This window comes from Oculina patagonica, chromosome 2 (genome assembly GCF_052425735.1).
Source record: "Oculina patagonica isolate OP01 chromosome 2, crgOcupat, whole genome shotgun sequence".
Taxonomy (NCBI): Eukaryota; Metazoa; Cnidaria; class Anthozoa; order Scleractinia; family Oculinidae; genus Oculina; species Oculina patagonica.
Genome location: NC_135759.1, coordinates 3,560,007 through 3,571,233, shown reverse-complemented (window position 1 = coordinate 3,571,233; position 11,227 = coordinate 3,560,007). Strand labels below are relative to the sequence as shown.

General features: G+C 39.5%; 2 protein-coding genes and 1 pseudogene across 3 annotated transcripts in view; 2 read left to right on the top strand and 1 right to left on the bottom strand.

Annotated features, from left to right (window-relative positions):
- Positions 1-11,227, bottom strand: part of LOC144642710 (uncharacterized) — a 126,845-nt gene that overhangs the window by 54,894 nt on the left and 60,724 nt on the right. The window lies entirely within an intron of this gene.
- Positions 1,555-7,710, top strand: LOC144642659 (uncharacterized). 2 transcript variants are annotated; one of them, XM_078501682.1, is made up of 2 exons: positions 1,555-1,682; positions 5,837-7,710. In XM_078501682.1, the coding sequence occupies exon 2, from the start codon at positions 5,864-5,866 to the stop codon at positions 7,199-7,201; it is 1,338 nt and encodes a 445-aa protein (XP_078357808.1). In that variant the 5' UTR covers positions 1,555-1,682; positions 5,837-5,863; the 3' UTR covers positions 7,202-7,710. The 2 variants fall into 2 exon arrangements, with proteins under 2 accessions (XP_078357808.1, XP_078357809.1); XM_078501683.1 differs by having other exon boundaries at positions 1,557-1,682; positions 5,840-7,710.
- LOC144640717 (uncharacterized) lies at positions 8,105-10,394 on the top strand (annotated as a pseudogene).

Sequence of the window (11,227 nt, the reverse complement as noted above, 5' to 3'; positions counted from 1 at the left end):
TCAGGGAAATTTCTTCTTCTAAGAAGCAAAAGAAGCTTGTTTCTACCGACAAGCATATCTCGTACTCTATTTACAGAGAATCATTCAAAATGTCATTCAAGTGGATTGTTCCTGACATTTCGAAATATAGCACCAATTCTAGTAGATCGGGGGGGGGGGGGGGGTGTCTATTACTTCAGTTTAAGGCTTTAGCAGCGTGAAACAACGGATGGAAATATGACTGCGTTTGTAGGCAAACTAAAAAGAACATGCTGCACAGTTTTGCAGTATTCACGATTTCTGAGTTATTGTACCTTGTCTTAACTTGATGGGGTCGTGATTTTCGAGTTTCGCTGACAAAGCGGCTTTTTTTAGCATCTCGCGTTCTGAGTCTGCACTTGTTTGTTTTGGCTTTTTGTCAAAAACAAACAATTATCCGAACAAAGAAACTAAAAAGAGAACAAATTGACGTCAGTTCTACAAGCTTCTGTCCTCTTATTGACAATAGAATGCGTCATACTGACCAAGACTAACGCATAACAAAAAGTAACATTTTAAGTCCCGATTACTTTAAAATAATCGACATTAGTTCTGATTAAAGGTCATGTTGATGTACTGTCGTTCTTTAACAATAAAAAGATACTACCGTGGCATGTTTATGCTCAACATGAGGGGGGGGGGGGGGGGGGGCTTAAAACAGGAATTTTGTCGTAGTCATTACAGCAAGAATTTTTACCGCGTAATGTGGTGAGTAAGAGCCCACAGTCATATCATACGTTTTCTTCATTTGTCGCATTAAGATTGCGCATTTGTGATTTCTAAATCAAACTGATTCGCGATGATTTATATATAACAAATTTGAAGTTGCGATTTATAAATCTCAATGATAGGTATTTTGCAATAACAAATCGCACAAAGTCTTTGAATGTGGTACACAATATATAGAATATTGATTCCTAAATAATATTTTCACATTTGGCGTCCCATAATTTTATACAAACGTCAAGTAACAACGTATTACCGACTTAGACCATGCATCTACTGCAAAAAAAAAAAAAAAAAACAGGCCCGAGTCAACTGGAAAGGTCAAAACATTTTTTCGCTGTTCATTCTTGGGTATTTAATTTCGCGATTTATATAATTCATCGTAAACCTCGTACGAATACCGTACATCCATAAAAGCATTTCAACGATAAAAGAATAAATAGGAATAAACGTATTTCGCAATTTTGACTGATAATCTCTAAACAATGCACTATTATCATCTTTCATACTTCACGTAAGCTTACATTCAAGAGTAGAAGGAAAACATTTCTAGGAAATCGAGGAAGCAAGAGACATTCCACGGTTCATAAGCAAAACAAATGCACCAGGGAGGGGTCCAGCGGGACGCTCGAATGCTTTCGTACTAATACTACTTCTAAGAAAGGGGAAAAAAAAAGGACAAAGGACGATGTTTTTCATACAATCAACATTTCAGTTGTCATTCAGAATGGAAATCACTTCAGGAAACCTAATGGAAATAGACTAACTTCGAAAGTTTCCCCCATGATCCCCACCCTCCAGATACTTTCCATTTCCGCCTGTATTTACCATCCACTGTCACGGCTAGTTGTAAAATCGCTTACTTCAAACATTTTCTCCCTGGCGGTCGAAGCTTTAGGATCTGTTATTCTTCAGTTTCTTCCAGTAGAAAATCTGTGGTGAGTACAGTATTTTATTAGAGTATGTATAATGAACGCAATATGTGGATAGTTTTTGTCACCAAGTACGGTAGAAGTACCTTTACGATGTGTAAACGTAAACAACGTTTGCAGCAAATGTTTAAAAGTAAAGAAGGCGTTGGTCTGCTCTGCTGAATTCTCAGTGAAATTTAACTCTTTCAGTAGTTCCGTTTACTAAACGTTTTGCGCTTTGTGCAATTGTAGAGAGTAAGCTTTCTCCAAACCTGCGAACGCAGACGGGTTTTCCACCCTAAGTTCAGTGTTGACTAAACGAATCTGACCCAGAAGACTCGGAAGGAAGCTTGAACAATGCGATGCCAGCTATCGCTTTACTTGTTTTCCAAATTACCTCCAAAGAAAGGAAGTGCTAGCTCAAAATTGATGCAAAGCGAAACCAGACGGATTTAAAAAGGTTGAACTAAGACACATGTGGGTAACCTTCGTGGTTCTTCATGCAATTGTTACTTGTGCATTAATCACAACAAACCTTACACTGAAAGTAATGTAATATATATACTGTTTGTGCAGCCATGTGGCTAAAAACACAGAGAACCTGCCGAATTCCAAGGCAGATGTCAATTAGTATTTGTCTGTATAAAAGGTGGAATTCATTCCGCATCTGTCTCGAGGAGTTAAAGCTATCTTCCTATGTTCAATGCTGGTTTTGGCATCCACCGCACAGCTTGTTAAATTAGCATCAGGGTGCAGTCTTTAATAATTATTTTTTTCGGCATTAGAATTTGCTGCATCATTTCAAAAACTTATTCGATTTAATCAGATTTAAGTAAGCTTTGGTGGAAGGCATCATTCAACTAAGATATTTCATTCATCGAGTCGGGAGAAGTGAAACATTCCTGACTCACTTATGTTAGCTCACTGTTAGCTTAGTGTAGACGCTCGTTTTAATTTGCAGTAAATTAATCTACAACGAATCTACAACGGTATATCTAAAAGAAATGGGTTTGTGCTTGGGACATTGAGAGGTGGGTTTGGACAAGCTTCAGTAATGACAAGAAATGTACATGTAGCTTGTGCCAATTGTCGAATTAATGGTCATCTGAGACGTTTTTCGCAAACAACATCGAAGTTCATGTTGATCAGCACGTTCTTTATGGTACTAATGCACTTATCTTTGGCCTTCCCGGGGGTTGACCCCCGGGACACCCCACGGGGGGTACTCCCATAAATTTTGGATTGGGGTGTGCCGCGAATTCAGACCGGGGGGGGGGGGGCTTTTGAGGGCCGCGCTGACTTTGAACTTTTTTAACTTTTTTACCATTTAACCAAACGCTGCTTAACTTTCTGAGTTTTCCTAACATTTATCTGGCAATAGTTTGGTAGGGATGGATGATGTGTCAGGAACTTGACATCACCATGGCAACGGTATTTTGACAGGCACGTTTTCCCAAATTTGTAATTTTGCGTGTTTCTGTTAATAAAAATCAACTTAAATGGAATTATTTTTACAATTTTACGGGTTTAAAGTACTTTTTTTTATTCATTTGAGTACTTTGCAGTGATTTTGGGTGGTTTTCTGGCATTTTGGAAAAAATTGAAATCCAAGATGGCGGCTCCAAGATAGCGGCTGTTTTGACATCATGATGTAATTCTCACGTGATGTGACGTCACCATCGCACGTGACGTATACCAAAAGAAAGAGTTTTGGACGTACAATACATCCTATAAGTTTTATGGCGATTGCTTAAATATTCTGGAAGTTACAGAGGGGTGGGGGGGGGGGGGGGGGGGGGGAGGAGAAGGTCCAAAAAAGCCCAAATAGCGGCTAACCGCGCACGGGCAAACACAAATCCCTACAAAATCGCTTAAAATACTTGAACGGATTGTTCGGGTTTAAGATACCTTTTTTTTCGATTAGATGGGCGTTTATTAAAGTTAATAGAAAACTCAGTCCTTCTGTATCACCCTTTATAATAATCGATCTTAATCACGAACCTGTGCACTAAATATGTTCTATTCAAACAATACTATGGAAAAGAACCGACAGTATCCGATGTTTGGATGGTCTTTACTTCTATTGAACAGGACGATCTTGAAACAGTAAATAAATCCCCCCCCCCATCACTTATCATAAGTTTTATTCTAGAAAATACTTGAATGACAAGGTAAAAAATAATTCATTTCTTGATAAAAAATAGAAATATTCAGAAAATAACAGTTCTAGCTCCTCATCGATTAGAACTTTATTCGCAAGAGTTACATAAAAATCAATAATAAATTCTTAAAAACACAAGTTCCAACTATTTAAAACGGAGTTAACGTGCATCACACTATAGAAGCACATCTCTTGTACTCTACAAAAGCCTTAATATCCCAACCTAACACGAAGAAAGGAAATAAACTGAAAAATGTTTCAGATGAATTTTGATAGCTTTACCGATCTTGTAAAAAATTCAATTCAAGGTCGTAGCAATACTGCTCACTGCCAATTTTGCTGAAGTCTTGAGAAGTGTGTTGCTAATAAAAACCAAAATATATCTAACATGAGCTGTGAAAACATTCCACCCTTCGTGATAGGCGTCTATGTCGGCCAACTGTGCAGGAATAAAAATGGACACAGTTCTTGCTAAAGAAAAAATAGTTTTAAAAGTGGAGTCCAGCTCTAAAAATGTACTGGCATATCACACGGCTATTAGCCGTTGGTGGAAAGCAGCAAAGTGTGTAGTTTGCGAGAAAACATTGCTGACATGATTGATCTTATCTTTTTTTCGACCATTTTGCTTGTTAAAATAAAATAGTAAGAATAGTGAGGGGCTTAAATTTTACCACCGCAACTAAAATTTTGTTTGTTATAAACTCTCAAGGGAATGTTTTTTAAAATTTTTACGCTGTGGGTGGTGAATACGGCTGCATTCGCAGGCTATACAAGTAGCAGCACGTCATTTGACAAAATCGCGTTCCTAGCGACGTTAATAATTTTTTGACTTCTTTTAATCACTCAGTCTAATCACTCATTCTCTCTACCCATCGGAAATGGTTTTTTTTAGAACATAACCTACCCCTTTTCATATTCTGTAAATCCCCCCCTAATAGGAGCACCTCAAATTGATCAGTAACATCAGTCTTCCATCAAAACTTTTTATAGGCCTATAATTCTTTTCTTGAATTTTTTTTTTAACATTTGAAAAATGTTAAGAGACAGTCAAACTTTGGATCACAATACTGCTTCCCCCGAAGTAATTTCAATTTCTGGTAAATTTCACTTCACACTTAGCAGAAAATAATGTTAACTTCTGCAAATTGCGCCAGAACAGAATAAACACAAGAAGCTATCGTTATTCTGAACACCATTTCCGAGAATGGTAAGTGGAGTACATAATGCCTCAAGCTCCTTGCCTCTTTCGTAAGCATTCTTTTGCTTCGTCAAGCAAAAAGCCAAAAGAACGTCTGCGTAGACAGCTATCAAACCCTGGGCATCAAGACTTCTTCTTTTTTTTTCCCCCCCTTTTTGAATAATATACTTTCCCCTTCCGGTACCAGAAACGACTCTCATAGAAGCAAAAACATGGATTGTTGCGACCATGAACGGGGTTAACGAATCTAAACACCAAAGAACCAAACAACAGAACAAAAGTTTCATCTTTCAACATTCGCCATTGCGTAGCATGATGCAAACAATCTTTCAACATACACCACGGAAACATATGCCCATTTTACGTGATTATTCGTTTCGGCCGAAATACTTATAGCGGTTGTCGAGGAATAACCAATATTATTATTTGATGCAAAATAGTCAATATAAAAAATAGTCTCGAAGAGAACTTTGAAAAGTTACAAAAATAGCTTGAACTTCAAAACAAGTGTAGTATTAGTACTTGCTCCGAGTCGTTTTTCTCTGTCCTTCCGCCGCAAAAAAAGAAAAGGGCCTGATTGTAGATTACCCCGAAGGCCGACCAAGTGTTCCTGTAACGATTTACCGAAAAAAACTAAAATGAAAGCGATAACCCTCACAACAGTATCGTAGCGGTTTGCAGCGGGCTTAGGTTTTCCGTTTCGTTTTTGTCTGAAAGGGGCACATAAACGACGACGGTGACGAAAGGGTAAACCATAAATAGAGCGCTTCTGCGACGTGATTTTCAATACTTTCCTCATTTTAGTTATTTTCTTGCGTTTAGCAGCTTACAGGTCCTACTTGGAGTAAGATGTGGATGCTGACTTTCCTGTTGCTGTATGTGGTGCAGAGTGGATTGGCCGCACAGTGTGACAGGGATGTGGGTCCGGCAGGGCCTGCCGAATGCGTTCACCTGCCCCGATACGGTAACCAATATCAGTGGGCAACATGCGTCACAAATGCCTACATGCAACAACAAAGTGGCCACAAACACGTGTGTGTGGACCGCTCTGCAACCTATTGTTGGTACCAGTGCATGCTTGAGGTACATGGCGAAAGTTGGGGCTCAGTGACAGACGATTGCTCCTGTGAACTTAATAATTCAACTTCGAGTCCATACACGGTCTCTCCCACTACATCTCTACCCCCAGAGTGCTACAGCCCATCTGGCGATTCATGTAACTGGTACCGAAACTGCTTGGAAAAGAAGTATCCTTGTGAAGCTACAAGCAATGCTTATGCTATAAAGTACGCGGAGACGTTTTGCAAGTTGTACGACGATCGATATTCCGTATTAAGTGAAGATGCGAAAAAATGGGTGGATGGTGTTCGTAAGTGTCTACAGGTCGCCCTTGTACCATTGATGCGCCCTTGGAACAATCCAACATGCGAAGAGATACGAGAGACAGCCCTGGCTACCCACACTCCATGCTACTTGAATCCAGGTAAAGATGTGCCGTCGATCTGTGATCTTGGTTACTTACAATACTGGAAGATCTTCTGGACCATAAAGCTGTCTTTTTTCGTGCTAGATACAGCATGGGAATCTATAAAAGGATTTTGGAACATAGCAAAAACATGTAAATTTACCAAAGACGTGAAGATTGACCTCTACGTGAACCAAAAGTTATATGAAGTAGTCACAGTAATGACATTCCTTAAACTAAAGGTCGAAACGTTCACACAACGAAAACGGCGTACCACTGATTCGCTTCCAGAGGCTGACGTCCAAAGTCGGTTTGCAGACAGAGTCGTTTCAGCAATTGCAATTGACTTGAATTGGAGAAGGGCTGGAGTTGAGTGGCTTGCCTACAATGAAAACCAGGACATCGTCTTGGTCTTGGCAAATATACAAGTCCTGGGTCTGCTTAATCCGTCCGGAGGATCTGTTAACGTCAACCAGACCATCCAAGAGTTTGTCTCTGCAGTAGAAAAAGGAACACTTCGCGTACAGGTGGATGGCAACAAAGTTTGGATCAAGTCTGTGGCTTTCTGCTCTAACGAAACATGTGACGACTCCCGGACCCTGGCAGTTTCAAAAAAGCCACCATGGAATATAAAAGGCGCCACTGGGATCTGTCATGGTACCGTTGCCCTGTATGGAGTCATTGCTGTGTTCGTCATGTTGATGGACAAACTGTTTTTCTAGTATGGAGCTACTATTGCTAAGTTCATGATTATGACCAAACAGTAGTGTCTCCAATAGTAAGCGTGAGAAATATATTAACCAAGCCCAGACAGTAGTGAGTAGAATGTAACATTTAAGGTTTTGTTTTTTTGTTTCTTTATGCAAAACGCATTTGTTACCAATTGGATGTTTCTTACAATAGCCAATATACCATAAGCTTGACGTCATTATTGTCTTGTTGTTTGTAGTTTTCCATTAATTGGAAATAACCAGGAGAAATGTAAGATAATGTCTTTAAGCACTTGTAGCCAAAAATTCGCCCTGGTATATCATGGGATCTTGATGGAAAAAATTTAATATGAAAACTTAGCTGGCCGCTATTTTAGTGCAAGATAGATTTGAAACGTGTGTGCAATCGATATCGGTTAAAATTCAAATTTGTCTTTGAAATTTAAGATAATTTCTTCAAGCACTTGTAGCCAAAAATACATCCTGCTATATCATGGTTTCTTAAGGGAAAAAAATAAACATTTGATATGAAAACTAAGCTGGCTGCTAGTTTAGTGCAAGATAGATTTGAAACATGATTGTGTGCAATATCGGTTATTCTACGTTAAATTCTCCACCTTACTGCTCTGATTAAACACACATTACTACTGTAAAATATTCCACACTTTTAATTAAATAAAATTCAACGAGTACTAGGGTAGTAATGATTATATCAATCGCCTACAAATTCGTTTGTGAATCACACCGTAACGCTTGTCTTTAATTCATTCGCAGCCACAATAAATAACATCTCGGAAATTATGGAGCAACTTTGCTCTACGCCTTTGAATAAATTCACCTGTCTAGAATCTATGTAAATCCAATGCAATGGGGTCACTCGTGCCGCATTTTGTATTTATCAATATAAATTTAATTATGAGGTAAGATGGGGGGGGGGGGGGAGGGGGGAGGATACTCTTTTTCATTTTGCTGTTAATGTACGTAACGTCTGGTTCTCCAAATCGCGTCTTTTTTTATCGAGCAGAAAAAGGTCATTTCAGATCTAGCCTCTAAGAAGTGGGTGAATAGGGGTACGCAAATCCACCGATCCGTGTTTTTGGCCAAATTCGTAGATCCGAGCCATTTTCGTTCAAATCTGAGTCCTCGTTATTTGAAAACTTCGTGTGGTATAGTTGCACTGCAACGAACAGTGGATTTTAGTTTTATTTAATGCCATTAATTTTAAAGACAATTCGTTTTATTGCTTGTTTTTTTGCGACAATTTCGCCACATACCGACGAACGCCGACCAAAGTGATGCGAACCTCGTGTTAGTACGCACGATCAGAGATTCCTGTCATGAAGAGTCCGCAATCCGCGCCAAAATTTCAGCTAATCTATCTGGGGTAGTGCTCTCGCCACAATTCCCCCCCCCCCCCCCCCGAATTTCCGGGATCCGTCGGTAAATAAATCGGTTTCACATAAAACACAAATTACTCCGAGTAAGTGTTACTGATGAATAACTAATATAAATGGTTAATTTGCTTGTATTTAAAGAAGGTTTTTTAAGCCAATCTGTTTTTTCTTGTCTAAATTTTCGGTAACATCTGTTCACCTTCATCAGAGTAACTGAAAGTTCGTTGGTGCTCGCGCTACCAATCCGGCACATCAGCGCGAAGAAAAGCTTTGCGTTCGTATCGCAGTACTGGTTCCAGTAATTTGCTTTTATGTTTTGCACGGTTACGAAATTATGTTAAGTCCTAGCGTGGTTATGCTAAGTCCCTAGCTATAGGGTGATATCTATATAAAAACCAACACGCGGTACGAGACGAGCAGTAGCGACGCAATCTTGTAAAAGATGTTAATTTAAATCAGGGAAGGATACATAACCTAACACAAGGCTACGATCGGGAAAAGGATCACAAGAATTGTAAGTTTAATATAGTTAAATATCAGTTTGTATTCGTTTAAGACAGTTCCGAGCAATTACGACACAAAGCCTCAAACAACTTGTAATTTATCTTTCAGTTTGACTATAATGTAACTCTAATCAGAAGAGATAGTGCAGAAATAAATCCTCAGATTTTCCCAAGCTGAAGGTGTCCAGCACAAATGCAAAACATTTTAGTTGTTTCTATTTCGGTTATGTACCCGAGGGGGCCGTCTGCCATCCAGACAGGGTCTACACCACTCAACTTCCTGTGCCCCAGGAATGTTACAGCCCACCTGGTAATTTCTGCAACTGGTATCGTGACTGTTTGGAACTGAAGTATCCTTGTGAAGCAACCAGCAATACTTACGCAATAAAATACGCTGAGAAGTTTTGCAAGTTCTATGGCGAGCGATATTCTTTATTCAGCGAAGATGGACAGAAATGGGTAGATGGCTTCCGTAAGTGTCTACAAGTCACCCTAACACCTTTGCTACGCAGATGGGAATACCCATCGTGCGAAGCATTAAGAACGAAGGCATTTGACTCTCGCGAGCCGTGCTACTTGGACCCAGATAAAGACGTACCGTCGATATGCGATCTTGATTATTCTCAATTCTTAAAGATCTTCTGGACCATCAAAGGGGCTTTTGTCAAGGTAGATACAGCAGGGAAGTCTTTGAAAGGACTGTTGGTAACAGGGACCAATTGTACTGTCAGATATGCTAACCAAACATACAATGAGGTGACTAGATTCATAAAACTCAAAATAAAAAATTTCTTCCAACGAAACAGGCGTTCCACTGATTCCCTTCCAGAGGCTGATGTCTAAAGTCGGTTCGCAGATGGAGTCGGTTCAGAGATTGCAAGTGCCTTAAAGTGGAACACGGATGTGATGGATTGGTTTGCCTACCCTGAACGTTTGGATGGCATTGACCACTTGGACATCGTCTTGGTCTTGGCAGACAAAAAGGCCCTTGGGATCAATACTACCTCCACCAAGTCGGTTAACCTCAACCGGACCATCCAAGATTTCACCTCAGCCGTAGAAAAAGGAACTCTTTACTTGCAGGTAGATGGCTACAATGTTTGGATCAAGTCTTTGGCTTCATGCACTGATAAATTGTGTGACAGCACCCAGACACTGGCAGTTTCAGACAATCCTCCAAAACGGCCACTGGCAGTTTCAGAAAATCCTTCAAATTGGAATGGCGCTCCTAATATCGCTCAAGGTAGTGGTGCCCTGTGTGGCGCTGTTGCTGTGTTCATCATGTTGACGGACAAACTGTTGATCTAACATGGAGCCATTATTGTGGTCATCACTATATGAGCAAACTATAGTGACCTCTTTATAGTAAACGTGGAAAATACATTCACGAAACCCGGACGGTATGAAGCAGTATGCAATCTAATGTTTGCTTTTGTTTCCTCAGTATGTTTCCAGTTGGAGGTTCTTAACAGTAACCAAAATACTTACCTATTTACGCCCTTTTTAAAGGCATAGTTGGATTCGGCTTACGTTTTTATATCCTCGTTGCCACACAATTTAGATCTTGTAATGATTCATGTGAAAAGCTATTCTTTTGTTCATACATTCTCCCATGCACTCAGTTAAGGAGAACATATTGCACAATTGTAACTTCCCAAATGAATCATCACATCGACTGGATTCGGGTGGCAGAAAGGATGTAAACCGTTTAGTCAAATTCTTCTATTTTGCTCATGATTGTAAAAATATAAGCTAAAATAAATTAATGTTATCAATGCCTTGACTTTTATAAAGCTTTCTGCAATTAAACAAACACGTGTGGAAAATGTAAGATAACTTCATCAGCATATTGAGCCAAAAAATACGTCCAGGCATATCCTGTACTCTTGAAGAAGAAATAAAAATTCAGTCAATAAGAACTCTGCTACGGACTGCGTTTTTTCAGTTCAAGGTTGATTGAAAATGTGCAATGGTTCTAGTCTGGATTTAAGGTTAAGGACTCCCTCCACACCAATGCTGATTGTCTTTCAATCCCCGGTTATTTCCAGCTAACTAAGATCCTATTATACGACGATTGAAGTCATTAAAATGACGTCAATTGTCCTAATATCAAAAATTAGCCAATCGCAACCTCGTTCCCA